General features: G+C 32.1%; 1 protein-coding gene across 2 annotated transcripts in view; it reads left to right on the forward strand.

Moving 5' to 3' along the window:
* Positions 1–16,361, forward strand: part of LOC126856230 (uncharacterized PE-PGRS family protein PE_PGRS46-like) — a 131,250-nt gene that overhangs the window by 35,451 nt on the left and 79,438 nt on the right. Inside the window, exons 3-5 of one of the 2 annotated variants that reach the window (XM_050604550.1) lie at positions 2,761–2,909; positions 6,234–6,587; positions 8,938–9,070. In XM_050604550.1, the coding sequence (XP_050460507.1) occupies positions 2,864–2,909; positions 6,234–6,587; positions 8,938–9,068 (531 nt within the window). In that variant the 5' untranslated portion in view covers positions 2,761–2,863 and the 3' untranslated portion in view covers positions 9,069–9,070. Of the gene's footprint in view, positions 1–2,760; positions 2,910–6,233; positions 6,588–8,937; positions 9,071–16,361 lie in introns of those variants that run through there. The other variant, XM_050604551.1, reaches the window with a different exon arrangement.

The raw sequence follows: 16,361 nt of genomic DNA on the forward strand, positions 1-16,361 counted from the left end.
CTATAATGTCTCTCCGACCGCAGAGTCTTAGAGTGAGAGTGCCAGTCTTATATCGCGCTCGTTCATGCTTGAAATAAGTAGTTGGCGCGAAATCCATAATAAACGATTATTGCGAGTCTCGAGTGCAATGTCGTGTCGGTGTGATTCATTTCGACGTGATGTTCGACGCATTTGCGAATTATATTTCGTCGACTATCGGTGCAGAATATCGGCAATAACAATGTCTTAACTGCAAGCCGATGGAACATCCTCCAGGTAATATTTTTGATGCGCTTTTTTTTGGGGTTAAAATCATTTTTAACTCCGCGGCAACGATCGATGCCTCTCTCGAAGATAGCGATTTCTGGAAAAAAATTGGAGTGGTCTTTTGATATTAAAACACATTTTGACATATATATATATATATATATATATATATATATATATATATAATATTATATTATATATATATATATATATATATATATATATATATATATATATATAATATAAATATAAATTAGAATGATCTTTTGATATTAAAACACATTTGACATTTATATATATATATATATATATATATATATATATATATATATATGTGTGTGTGTGTGTGTGTGTGTGTGTGTGTGTAAGCGCTGTATAAAATATGCTTTTTTCTCTAAATAAATAAAAATTTAACTTATATTATGTTTTTTTTGCATTGAAATACATATTAAAGTAAGCGTTAAGATTCTTATTAGGATGCATCAGAATACTCGCGTGCGGTTGTGATCCAAGCGCGAAATTAATACGAATCTATAGTAAATGATTATTGAATCTAAAATGACATCAATTTTGTAATATACTTGTATCGATAATTTGTTCCCAAGTGATGTGCCCGCTTGTGAGTAATTTTTCGTAAAATATCGATAATGGTGTTTTAATTATATGCCGATAAAATATCCTTCTTAATTTTTTTAAAACTAATTTTTGCTTAAAATCTCTTTTTAATGTTGCAGTAATAACTACCGTCTTGAATTGACAGTAATTTCTTGAAAAAATTAAAGTGTTTTGATATAAAAAAAAAACATTTTAAGATACATGCACAAATGTTACATAAAAAATTTTACATTTATATATATAGAACAAGGTTCCCTTATAATAAGTTGATGCCTCACATGTTTAAAATAATTTTAATAATATTAGAATTTTGATATTAAATTTCTATATAATTAATATAATTAACTTTGTGTAAAAATATATTTTTTTTTAAATTAAATTTAAAAAAATTCTATATTGCTTGCTATTTCTTTTTAAATTAATTTCTAAACATAAATTGTGAAATATTTGTTTATCTGTGTATGTGATACAATAGAAACTTTTAATTAATTAAAATCTTTTTCTCTGTTTTTATACAAAACATTTAAATATTTTTTTTCTATAAATTATAATGTAAACTAATATATTTATATATTATGAGATTGAATAACACATGTGATTAAGCAGCGGTTATTGATTATATATGTTGAGCTTATAATATAATTCATTGTATTATTAAATTAATTTTCATACTTTGTCTATTAATTATTATGAGAATAGTTTGCTAAAATTGCATTCACGAAATTAATACGAAATAATGGCTGAAAAACTTCATTATAATATTGTGCTTATACTAATGTACTAATGAACAATGAATTTTTATACATATACATATATGTTAACATTTTAGATTTTTATATTTATTTTTAATTTATCATCGGCAAATTAGTTAAACTGTACAATTTGTTGAATTTTATCAATGAAACTGTGTCGTTTTGCCTGTTAGACATAAAATTTTTGAAATTGATATATTTTATACAATATTCGCAGGTGTCACGCATTTGTGTGCGTCATTTTCGACGACGTTAAAAATATTTAATTTAATTTTTTTTTTTTTTTTAAATCCCAGGAAACTACTAAATCTGTCTATTGGACATTTAGTAAGTTTTACAATGGCTTTAAATATTATAGAACAATAAATTATTGTATAATTGCAAATAGAAGAATGATTGTAGTTAATAGACTTTACTGGATAAAAATTAATAAAAAATGAGAAAACAATAAGTTATATGTATATAGCGATAAGCAACGAATCGGAGGAATTCGATATATATATAGTTTTGCCGTTATACAAAAATCTTGGGAAACGAAACACAAACGCGATGTCGAGATCTTTTGTGAATATGAATATAATCCTTGTCTGCCAGCCAGCCAGGATTCATACTGACGCGCTCATGCATAAGCCATTTACTGGTTTACGGAAACGTCGGAAGAGCACTGCACGGAAGCAAATTTATACATTATTCTCCGGCGATTATATAGGATGGTGGATCCCGCTCCCGGCATAGAGGATTTCAATTATTCGTGTCCCTCTGTGATGTAATATCGATATAGGAAATTTTCGACCTTCCGCGGTTAACCATATAGGCGTCTGTAATCTCCTCGCGGAAGAGCTTTTACATGTTGATGTACAAACACGGTCTTAAATAATTATTTTGATGTCAAGATAAAAATTTAAAACAAAGAAATTAGCTAAGTTCTGAACAGATTACAATTGTATTGGAATATAGTGTATCGTCATACACATACATAATTTCATAACAAATAAATCTATATTTTATTTTTTTATCGATACATATAAATGTATATATTAATATTAAACGCTTGCGAACTGAATTCAGTTTTTATTTTTAATCTAGTCGGCAAAAGTATTTTTTCAACAATAAAATTTTAATTAAAACTGTATTTTTTTTTTTTCAGTTTCAATGCGCAGCACTAGCCGTTGACGATTTCTACATATGTAAAGTTATGAACGACGTCGTCATGTAGCATGATTTTTCGCGGAACGACCTGTTGATGAAATATGGGGTGGTTCTTTCTTGCCAGTATTTTGCTACTCTCCTTATGCGGTAAGTATTAAAAATATAATTTTGACTCTTACATAGAAACATGTAATATTAGAGTATTACTTTGCGCTGCAACTTTTTATACAAATAAATCTGCAAACATTTTAATTAAATTTTTAATATTTCATTATAAAGTCGAAATATGTACTATATTGTACCTTTCATAATTTATGAGGAAATCTTGAAAAATATTTGATATTCTTTCTTTTTTAATTCCGTTATTGATTTATACTTTTGTTTAGAATCAATTAAATAATATTGATTCTGTCATTGACTATTTTTAGAAATACAACACAAGAATCAAATAAACATAAAATACATAAAATTTAAAAGTCTATATCAAAAGTCTGAATTGTTGAATATCAAATAATATTATTCGCACAATATATAGAATATTATGTACGAATTATAAATTATTATATATTTTACATAGATTTTCACGCATTTAATGTGAAATTTCGCACTTACTGAACAATCCAATGAACTATGACGCAAGCGATTCATAACGCGTACCAATTTATGGAATCGTGAAATATTGAAGTCTCAATTTATTCGTTATCGTTTTGTGAAATTATACAATCAAAAATTCAAGCGACGCCAAAGATAAAACAAAAGTGCTTCTATAAAAATAGCAATTCTTGTCATGAATGGTTAAAACAAAATTGATCACTCCGCAGATTCAATAAATTCATCCAATCTCGATGCAGGCTGCAAATTATGCTTTGTTTAAAATTTTCGATTTTCTATTCCTAATTAAAATTGTGTTCATCGCCACAAAATCCAAATTTTAATCTGCACATGTAGATTATTTAACATTATTGGATAAAAAATGAAAAGAAAAAATTATTCATAAAAAATATTTACGTTCTTCATGCCGTTAACGTATCTTTGCATTAAGGATGCTGCGAACCCGTCAATCACATATTTCGCAAGCCTGATGGTAAAAATTAACTTTTCACCCTCATTATAATATATACATATATGTATATACGTTGCAAAGGATTCGTTGGGCACTCTTGGCACGAACAATGCATGCGACAAAAATAGCACTTAACATTCGTGTTGATTCACGATTCAGTAAATTTATATTGCAACAAATATTAAATTCAATTTAAAGAGAAAAGCGTTTAAATTATTGAATTTATAAGTATGCGCTTAAATCAGTTAAAAAAAAAAACAGGTCAAGCCAATTTCGAATAATGATGAGTGCATTTTAATAGCTGTGAAATGATAATACTAAAAGTTATAGCTATTACCCATTCAACCAAGTTTGATTTAGCAACTGTTAGAGAGAGCAAATTGGAAATTTTTCTTCTCTTCTTTTTATTACTTTGATTGATGATTGCCTGATATCAATTCAAGGTGAGTGAAGCGTAAAATACGATTATGTAGTAAATTTGATGATGTACATTTATTGTTTGCATTGAAATTTCCTGAAAAGTGGATCGAACGAGTTTTGTGCGATTATACATATACATACACAATACTTATATGTTCACTATATTTGCACATTGACGAATTCCACGTTGAAAAGATGCGGTCTACTAAATTCGCTTTACAACAGGTATTGAAACCGGCGACTTCTTATATTATATTCGAAAGAAAAGAATTATTGAATAGGCAAATTTGGTCTCACACGATAGTTTTTTTTATTCTAACAAAATTTATTCCCTTTATCAGACTCTACTATTATTCTCAAAAAATTTATACTAACGTAAAAAAGAGATATCTTTTAATTTTAGATACAATCTTAATATTTATTATAATTTCTTTGATAGATCAGATACAGATTACATGAAAATTTGAGGGCAAAGGAATTTTTACATTGCACTAAAATTGATTATTACAAACATCATTCTGTTTTTTTCTTTTATTGCAAACATTATAATGGAAGCATTTAAGAAATAAGATATGTAAAAGCTAATTGAAAAATGGAAAAATAAAACTAATATATCAGAACAAATAAATCATATTATATTAATTCTTAATAAACTTATTTATTTTCAATTAACTTCAAATTTATATTTAACACATTTATAAAATGTGTATAGTTGTAATATTATTTTGAGATAACAATTATGACATACATAATTAAATTATGGTTTTACAATTATAGAATTTTTATTTATATACATTTATATATATCTTTATAATTCTTCGTTATAATTGTCATTATTCATTTATCCTGACATCAAGTGGATCCTTAAATGCGATTCATCACTCACCCCTGTAAATTGCCCATCAATGCATTTACATCAATGTCATCTCTTGACCCAATAGCAGACTGAAATCCTATCGACCTCTAGGCATATACATTAGTTTTGAGAAATATGTCGATATATTAGAATAGAAAATATCATGTTTTAATATTTTTATCTTCTTGATTTATTATCTCTTGTCCTTGTTGATTATAATTTTCCGCGATTGCCAAAATTAAATGGGAACTAATCTATAGTATATTAACAAAAAAGAATTTCTTTTGCAAATTTATGAAACGAATTCTGCTGGCCCCATATATTCTTCTAATTTAAAAATTCTTCGATATATATATTTTTTATAAACAAAATTTTTTGTCTTTTGTATGAGACTTGAAATAAAACTTATACATAATATATATTAAGATTTTTAAGAATATCAATAAATAGAAAGTCTAAGATGTGAGACAAAATTTAAACAATTTTATAATAAATCATTGATTTTTGTTTTTCAAGTTCATATATATATATATATATATATATATATATATATAGTATATATATATATGTTGCAAGTTTTTTTTAAATTAACTTTTTTTACAAAAAAATTTAATCTTTTCATAAAGCATCAAATTTTTATAGATTGACTTTATATAAAATTGTAGCTTTTTGCAAATTCAAAAAAGCTTTTTGAAAAATTTTACGTTTTATAAAAAGACTAAAGCTTAATTTTACAAAAAGAAACTTACAATATAAATATTTAAATTGAATAAACTAAAATATCAAATTAATAATTTATTATAAAAACTTAAATTGTGCTTTTTGTTTACATTTTATGCTTTCTACTGTTGAATGTTCTAAATAACTGAGAAGCCAGTAAAAACCAAGCATAATGTTGTTTACTGTCCTTTTAAAATGTCAAATATAACTAACAATAAATTTCGTGAGCTTTTTGAAAATGTTAAATAAACAAAGGTGAGCGAGTCAAAGGAGAATAATGTGTATAATCCATAATCGTGAATTCCCTTTCTCTCTTGATCAATCGGATGCGAATCTATAGTTTAATGGCGCACGCCCTACCTGTAAATTTCATGCTGCTTCCTGGGAATTACCTTGGCACGCCTTGGAAAAGCGGCTGGAGCGCCAATGCCACAGGGCGGTGCTGGAGGTACAGGGACCCACGGTCAGGCCGGTTCATCGCCGAGCACCCCGAGCCCCGGCGCCGTTGGTTCTATCGGTGGTGCTACCGGAAGCGGCGGCGGCGGCGCTACCGGCTTTTCCACCGGGGCTGCCGGAGCTGCTTCCTTCGGTCTCGGTGTTACCGGTGGGTCTATTGGATCAACCGGTGGTGGAGCCGGCGGTGGTGCCGCCGCGTCCGGAACCGGATGGTCCAAGGGACCCGCTCGTCGGGGTCGCGGGTGGCGAGATTGGCGCCGCGGCGATCCTATGCTCATCAAGGGCCTGTGGAAGTCAAAGGGTCCTCTAGGTAAATAGACTTATGCTAATCTCACTCGATGAGGTTACTTGCAATTTGTGTTGCTATAAATGTTGTTATAAATGTTTGGGAATGGCTGTTGTATAGTAGAACCTTAATGGATACCTCGGCGATATTTGTTTTGTTAAGTGATTGTTCGAGAAAGGAAAAGTACTAATAGTAACGCGCGTAATCAACATTTAGATCCCTCACGGAGGATTTTACAGCTGTCATCTTTTAATTTTTTTTAGATAATTTTTTGACTTTAAATATTCTACTCTTAATAATAGCATTAATTATATATGATAAATGTGACGAGTAGGATATTTTTTTTTTGTTTTTTTTTTGTTTTTTTGTTTTATATTCGTTTCTTATTCATAGAGATTTCCCGGCATAAAATAAAGATTTTACGCTTTAGCAACTATACAGAAAATCAATTGTTCCTCCGATATGTTTGTCATGCATATCTTGTCATAGTGTTATTATTGTGCAAAAACATTTGCTTTAATCGTGCTATTTTTGCTTGCTGTAATTAAAATTTTGCATGAATGAATCTAATAGCTTAGGTAATGTTATGCTTTTTTAATCTCATGTTTATCATTAATTCAAAACTAGATATTATGCCTAGAATCAATATATGTATAAGAATATCTGTAAAGAAAGATTGATCATTTTTTTTATTAATATTTTATACTTTTTTTATAGATATAACTCTCATAAAAACCTAAGTCATAAAAATTCCATTCGCGCAAATGATGATGACATAACACGAATGTAATTTATATTATATACTCGTTTACTTCCGCTTCCATTGATTCGATGTCCGTAGCGGAATAATAATACAGAACTTTTTTAGTTTTACTTTGGCGTAACAGCATCTGTCACGAAATCTCATATCACGATAGTCGAACCATAAAGCACATCTTGCAATTTTACGAAAGTTAGTTTGCCTGTCCGCGATCATGCGCTCGACTGAAAATCGATAAAAAAATATCGGTGAACTTCTCCAGAGAATTTCCAGTTGTATCGGTACGTTCTCCATTAAAAAAAGAAAAAAAAATAGAAGTAGAATTTTCGAAGTGAAGCAGAGTTTTTTTAAATTTTAATGCGAGACTAATGTTTTGCGTATTATCCGATCAAAGTTTAATCATTCACGTAATCGCCCTGATTTTAATTAAGTTATCTCAGAGGATGTTCGCGTATAGGAAAGGAAAATAATCGGATTAGAATCTAATTAATTTCTGATGATATTTGAATTTTATCGAGGAACGTTTTATTACCATTGTGGACAAAACTCACGACGGTTATGCATTTTGTTTCTGCTGCATTCAGTGACAGTCATTCACTGGTATTACTGTTAAAGTATCAGAGTAGAGATATAATAGCGATGGATGTGAAAAATTCATGAAACGAACAAAAGAAATGGCGTCTGTTTGCTCCCTTCTCCGCCGACTTGAGTCTGTTTTAACTTTCAAATACGGCTGTGGCAGTGAAAATCTCTTTCGTTTTGGAAAGTTCGAATTTTCATTGCAGATTAAAGTCGTACTTAACCATAAAGATCTAAAGTTGCTTGATTTTCGAAAAAAGAAAGATATGATAACGACACAATATGATATTAATTCTTTATTAAAATAATTAATAGGAGTTATATAGAATTGACATAATTAATAGAGAAATTTTTCAAATTAATTTACTATGTTTGTCAAAAAGATATAATACATATATTATAAAATATCATTAAAAAACTATTATATTTTATATTAAAACATTTTCTTTTTAATATTATAAGATTGCTGGAAATATTCAATAATATTTTTTATATAAATTATGATATACATATATAAATTAATGCGTGTTGAGATTTTACACTCTCATCGAGTAATCAGTCAACTTGTAATCTATCAATCAAACATTGATTAATCAAATTCTCAGTTAACTAAAACTGAAACTTCGAAATATTGATCGATTTACTGCTGCCACAGTTTGCTGAAATTACTAGCTATAAACTAATTAACTTTTAGATTATTTGTACGTATATTTAGATTATATATTGTATGTTGCTTTTACATTTTCACTTTGATTTGTCTTGCATTTCTCTAAGCTGTGTGCAGTATCTAAAGCAATTAATTGAATTATGTACCGCGAGTGTATACAACCGAGATAACAAATTATACCTGAAGGAGTTGAAGCAACAAGCATGTTTGAGCACCTTGCGCATGTCGGCAATCTTCCCACGAATGCACATGCTATCTAATTGTTTACCTACTTACCCTGCAGCCGTGCGATTAATTAGCTTCTTGAACACGTGTTTGACAAGCACATCGCGTTACACGAGCACATCGGGTGTCTTGTGTGTGAACAGATTCGCTAGGGCAAGCGGAGATCTACATCGTCGTGGCTCTTCTGATCGGCTTTATCACCGTGGTAATCGGATGCTGGTTATCCGACAATTGCTGGTCGCCGGAACCGGAGGGGGTGGTGACCCTCGCATAGCCTAGTGCCGACTTCCGTTCCTCCAGGCGATAACAACTACCACGACGCCCCTCCTACAGGATTCTTCAGGACCTCGGCCGCTATCCGGATCATCGACGCGGTAACGCACCTGGCAATCATCGGCCGTTGCTCGACATCAATGACAATGACACGCTGTTGCGCGTATGAGTTGCACGTATCAGGGAGACCTTCCTTGTCGAGGAGGCATCGATCGATGTTTCCAATGCTTCCTCGCAAACTCCTGCTCGCGGAGAGCGGGCTTTCGAACAGAGTCGGTTTTTCAATGCAAAGAAAAAAAAAGGAAAAACGAGATTAAAAGAAAGAGATTCTAAAACTTTTTGCTTCACACTGTAATCAGTTTTTAAAATTCATACAAAATTCATGCAAATTTCGACGCACGTCATTTTCAAGCGATAATCGAAAATCATCATATTGAATCAACACGGAAAGTTATGCTGCAACATTTGATACATAGCGGATATGGCTTATTATATCGAAGTAATATGATCTCTAGAGGACTGACTCTCTGCAGTTGTAAGTCAGTTCTCCTTTCGCGTCATTATAGCCAAGAGAAGAGATTTTCTTAAACGTGATTAACATAATTAGATATGTGCTCTGGAGCGTGTCTAGATTTGAACGCTTCCATCTGGACAGTTCCATTAGGGATATTGAATGTTCCATGTCATCCATTTAACTGTTAATTTAATTAATGCCTAATTATAAACAGGCATTGATAGAGCGCCCAGCGCATTGTTACGGAATGCGAAGTATACTTGTGATGGATATCAATATTATTACGCAATTAAATGTCAGAATCTAAGACTTGCGGGATAATTGACTTCCGCAAAGCGCAAGTTACGATTTGCAAAATTAAGATAGAGTTATATTCAGATTTGATTATGATAAATATCGAAGGAGAGATCTTTGAAATAAAGTATCTTGAATACATCTGCGTTATATATCACTACACAAACGCCATTTTATAACAACACAATCATCGATTGAAACCAACACGCGTTCTCAGTCAGTCAATCAATCAGTCTATATACTTTTTTACGATAAAAAAATCTCAGATCACTTACCTAAGCTTCCAAATGACTCTTGAAGATTCGTCTTCGGCTTATCCAAGTGCTCGTGACTTCGGCATCGTTCTCGGCAAAGTAGAATGGACTTTTTTTTACGACCGGCAGAGAATCGCGCTTTCCAATTTTAAAGTGAGTTCGAAGGATCTCCATCCGTAAAAAGAGTCTGCGTCGACGTACTCGGACGTACGTCCGTCCGGACGTGAAATCCGATCGGATTTAGCGGGTTTGTATGCGCGAATGGACGGATTGTTAGTGAGAAAGAAGTTCTTATATTGCGGTAATACCGCGAAGTTACTGCGTACAGATTTGACGGCCGCAACGAAGTTGCAGGTCCACTCGCAAAATTCGAAAATGGGTCAACGGCGATTCTCTTCCCTCGCTCACCGATATCTCCGTAATGTCATTAAAGTGTATCGTATGGAGAGACGAGCGAAGAGGCATCCCCAATCGCGCCCGTCGATTCTCCACAGCCCGCGGCACGGATAATTTCTCCCACATGTTTTAATCATCGCATTCCGCATATATGATCTCGATCATGAACTACTGTATTAGCTGTGAACCCATCGGGACTCTGATTCGAGTTAATTCTCGATGAACTCTCGTTGTAGTATCCTTTCTTCGAATTTCGCCACTCTCTATTATCTCGTTATTGATTTCTCATTAATTTCCATTAGTTCACGGACTTTGTCACTTGACATATCATTAGAAGACTGATTTTATTCTCTTGTATTATCATTAGCAAAATTCGATAAGTTTTTATGCAATATATGTCGAATTTTTCCGAATTTTATTGCTCCTAATTGAATAAACGGTTGATATAATCGATCGCAACTCAAAAGTTATCGACACATTTTCTACCGCTAAATTGATGTATCTTGAACAAGAATGTTTTGATGTTAATCATTGGAAATGTTACTATTACAGATAAATGAATTGTTTTTTAACTGAATTATTCAGCTCTTCCTCGTAATATCAAGAATCGATTCAATAATCCTTTTACGTAATTATTTATATATTGTAAAGGTCATCATAGAATTTATTTATGTATCAATTACTTTGTTAAAGAGGCAACTAACATATTTTACATATGTGTGTCGAGAATCTATCAAATTATAGATCAGTTAATTATTGCACCAGAATCGCATAGAATTGACTTAATGACGTCGAGAATAGCTCGATACGATTAACTGAGAATGTCGGGACTGTATATCAGTTTTACTTCACAGCACGTTTCACGATGTAATAAACACATAGTGAAATTGTTTGCATGGATTTTATGCCGGATTAATGAAATTCAATAGACGAAATGTAATTGACATACTGCTCGCGTACATCTCTGTTCAATATTACGACGATGTCTTTTCACTTACTCGTACTTTGTGTTCTGAAACTCAATATATTTTTAATAATAAATTTCATTGTCTCTTTATAACTTAGCTTTCTAATTTAACTTTTAATTCGATTTTATCGTAAAATTCCGTTGCGCAGATTGATTATTTTTTCTATGCACATACATTTTAACTTTTAATAAGATTTTAATTTATTGAATAATTTTCTGAAATTTTATCGTTATAATGTTGAAGAGATTCGTTATATAATAATTTTAATAAAACAATTTAATAACATATATGGTGAATATAAATGAGCTAAATAATATTTGATTAGTTCTCTCGTATGGAATCACTATAATAACGATTACAATAAAGAATGAACAAATGTATTATTTAAAAACGCTGCATTTATTTGAACTTTATAAAGTTTCCTTATTTTAAAGGATATATTTCAAATCACTGCAATATTTCTGCAATACAAAATAAACTCCATCTTTTAAATTAATTATTACGTAACATTTTTTAGCTCATTTTTTCATGAATATTAAGCTATTAAAAAGTAATTATTATAAAATCTTTTATTAGTAGACATTACAAGCGTATATTTGACATTCAAACTCACAGATTTTTTTAAAGCAAGATAATAATATTGCAAATACGAATAAATATTTGCATACAAATCTATTGAATCATTGAATCGAAAATAACGCTGCATTAATATAAAAATTTTATATGCCTGGCATCAGTAAGTGATTAAATACTACGTGAATTCTAGAAAAAAAAAAACCGAGATAGATCGCAATATGCTAATATCGCGCTTCAGTTCTAGCTGGAAAATTGAAAAATTCCATTGTGTTGAGATGGTATTTTAGGTAGATTTGATGCCCTCGAGTAACCGCCAACGTATGCCCGTGACGTATGCAAAAATAAACAAGACGCAGATTTCTACACGTGATATACAACGGTAGTAGACAGCCACGATATAGCGTCGTCCGAAATGAGCGCGATTGCTGACGAATCAATTCTTGTTTTTTTCTCGCTCTCTCTCTCTCTCTCTCTCTCTTTCTTTCTATTCCTCATATTTTGAACGAGCGTATGGGACGAGCGGGCCACATTGACAGACTAATTAATCCGGAAGCTCTCCACAGGATCCTGTGTGCCGCGTTTATTTTATCTGTCACGCGAGATCCTGCGGGCGCGTATGTCCGGCTGATCGATTAATTGAATTTTGATGGACTTCGATAGGCGCTTGATAATTTCAAAGGATAAAGAATTATGCCTTTAGTAGATATTTTATTATAATTTATGGGAACAATCTTTTCGAGATATTAAATCTTTAAAATGAGATCAAGATAATTATAAACAAATATATCGTGAAAATAATAGAACAATAATTTTTAAATCTTTTTAAATCGTTTTAGGGAAAATATCATTTATATTATTTGTCGTGTTTCTTGCAACGAATTTGCAATCGCGAATTAATAATTTTATATTGTTTCAGTTACAATTAATCTTTTTAATCAAGAATCATTATTTTCATTCAAGAAATCTGCTTCTTTTAAATCTCTAAACACAATACAATCTTTCATTACATCATACATATGTTCGATATATATTTTTACTCAAGTAACATTTTCTACTCGCATTCGCTACATTGTCCAGCATGTGACGTGAAATATTGCTGTAGTATCGAAAAGAGTTAACCATCTATCGCGACTACATATTTCGCTGATGAAGACTCCAACGGCGCCTCCAGCAGGCGATGTGAATTATAGCGGACGATGCAAACCGGACAGTCCTCGGGTCGCGCGATCGTCGTATCCGCGCCGAGGGCGAGAACGTAACTTGTAGGGGCTGTGCTGGCACAAGTTCGCGAGCTTCGTAAATCACAGCTGACAGTAGCGTCGCGTCCCCGAGTCCCTGGTGTACCCGCGAATACGCTCGGACAATTCGCGCCTTCAGTACCGATCGCCCGATTTCCGATGTCTCCCGACTGAGGATCTTTCCCCAGAATCAGGCTGCGTCTACGCCAGCGTGATGCGCGATCGCTCATTCTATCTGACATCCGTAACCGATCGTTTGAAAAGCAACCCATTAGTTTCCATTAGGGAATAAACACATTTTCGTATTTTTTGGAAAGCGCAGATTCTGAATAGCGACTTGCTGAGTATTTCTTGATACGTAGAGAAGATGAAGTAGCGTCTCGTAAATGCGATATATTTATGTATATAACTGAATTAGTGGGCCGCAATCGCGGACGTATTGTACGAATAACAAATATTTAACGCAAATTTACTTTTTAAAGCTATATTTTGAAAGAAAGATATATTCAATATATTAAATGTAGAGAGAGAGTAATTTTTTAAAACTCAAATGTTTAAACAAAGTTTATTTAAATAAAAGCGTTCTCGTTGTCTATTTGCACTTTTAAAGCTTAGTTCACTGACAGTGTTTGATTTTTAATATGTACAATGTTGTTAAATCGAAAATGGTTTTAAATCCCACATACACTTGCGAATTTTGGCATGCGCTATTTCAGTTATATATATTAAAAAAGTGATTATGAAATAGAACGTGCTATCTGCTTGTAAAATAGAAAAGATCTCTGAAATTTTCAGAGTTAATTAAAAATTGAGTCAGCACTTTGTATTACAAAAACTAAGATATTCAAGATACAATCTGAAAAAAAAATAATTATAAATTAATAAAATAAAATCTTGATAAAAAAAAAATTCGCTCAATCGAGCAATCTTGAATTATATAATAGCAGAGTCTTGTATATAATATAAATGTATCAAATATATATATTATGTCATTTCATATCATATATTAAGACATGTAGATATATCTTCGTTACATTATCTCGTGGCTCATGTTGAATTTCAAGTTTGAAAAGCTTGCAAGATGATGCGGTGTAAAAGGAAATATGATGAATTGGGGATACAAATTGCTTGGCTCGATTACGGTTTACGTATCTCGGTTGATTTATCGACAAGGGAACAATGTTCGCTGATTTTATTTTGCAAGAAAAATTATTTCACATAAGCAATTTATGTATTTATATTGAATTTAGGTTTCTTTTTTTAAATTTTATTTCGCAAATTTAACGCGAGAGGAGAAGCGAGAGAAACGAAATTTAATAAGTAAAATGAAATTGCTAGAGATACAGGTCGCTTCTCTCGGCTCGCGATTGAGATCTTTCGATTTGTCGAGCAAATGGTGGCGAACAACTGTCTGCGACGCACGCTCGTATAGTTGCGATGCTTTCGAATTCCGCGCACAAAAGAAAATAAAAGCTATTTGAAGACTGACAACCGCAGAAGTGCTGCGATTCGAATCGCAGTTCGATAAAATGAGCAATGTCGAGGGAAAACTTTGTAATATTATCAATTATAGCCAGACGCGATCAAATTTTTGGCGGTTTCATTACACGCGCATTTTTTGACACGTTCTTTTCGAATGTGTAGAAAAGTTTTGCAATATTTTCGAAAAAAAAAAAAAAAAATACAAATAAACTTCTTCATCTCATCATCCACACATCGGAAACTTATTGCTCATTGATCATTTCTTTAAAGCATAGCAATTTCTATAAATAGAAACTTGGTGTAAAATTACTCTTTTCACAGAAATCAAATTTTCAATTGACAGTAATTTAATTGGGAATTTTTTCGCAAAATAAACACTACGAACATTTTTAAATTATCACGGCAATGACAAACAGAAACGCTCTCTTTCGCGGAAATAAATGCGAGTCGGATAAGAATAAAAAAGGCTGAAGAAAATTCAAAATGTTGGCCGCGAAACTCCCGATTAAGTCGAGCAACGGCGAATGAACGAGCGACGAACTATCATTACGTTAATAATTGCGACAAAAAAAAAAACGTTGTTCCGAGATAAATTGCCATACTTGGCGGCGAAGTCCTTGAGAAGGATGGAAAGAAAATTCCTCGTCCGGAGGAGGCTAGTCGTTGTTAGCTATCTGGTCCGGAAGTTTTTCTCGCGTTCTCAATGAACGAATCTTTTTCGCAAATCTCGCTCCTGATTTCGCGATCGTCGGGACGAAAACCGACGAGTTTTCGTCGACAGATAAATCACCGCCGGCGGTTAAATAGTGGTGAGACTGATTCGCGAAATGTGCTCGCGAAATCAACCACGTCAGTGCTAACTACAAGCTGAATCTTGTATCCGACCCGGAAATCGGAATACATTCGCTCGCCGTCGGCTTTGTCACGTGCGAAATTCGCGTATTCGCGCATCGCAAGTAAAAAACTCTGTTTGCACGGTTAAAGGTTTCTCCCTTGGTAAAGAACTAATATGAACTTACGTATAAGCCGCTTATCCGAAAAGCGATCCACTTTTCAAATATTTCCTTCGGATATCTAGTGAAGAGGTATCTCAATTTCCGTATGATTTAAAAAAATTGGACTCATAAACTGCATCTCCGCAAGATAAATTTCTTCTAGTTGAATATAAAAGACACAAAGAAAAAAATGCTAAAATATATAAAGCATGCCTAACAAATTGGAAATAAAGTGTAAAAAATGCAAATGATACATTCCACATTTAATATAACTACACATACTTATATAATGAATATTTATATATAGTGTTCTAGAAGAAAGTAGTTTGCAGATTTGATTTATATCTGTTGAGATTTACATAACTGTTCTCGCGCGAGGCGTATAGCCGTGCAAATTGAGATTTGTCTGCGTGTTCTTTAACTGCTTTGCGTAGGATATCTTATATCTGAGAGGGCAGATAGAATATTAAAAAAAAATAATTAATATTTCGCGACTTTTATAGAGCGGCACACGCTAGGATTTTTCACATATAAAAGATAATGCTTTTTGAAGCAAACATCCGCATATTTATAAATT

Source organism: Cataglyphis hispanica, chromosome 18 (genome assembly GCF_021464435.1).
Source record: "Cataglyphis hispanica isolate Lineage 1 chromosome 18, ULB_Chis1_1.0, whole genome shotgun sequence".
NCBI classification, from domain to species: domain Eukaryota; kingdom Metazoa; phylum Arthropoda; class Insecta; order Hymenoptera; family Formicidae; genus Cataglyphis; species Cataglyphis hispanica.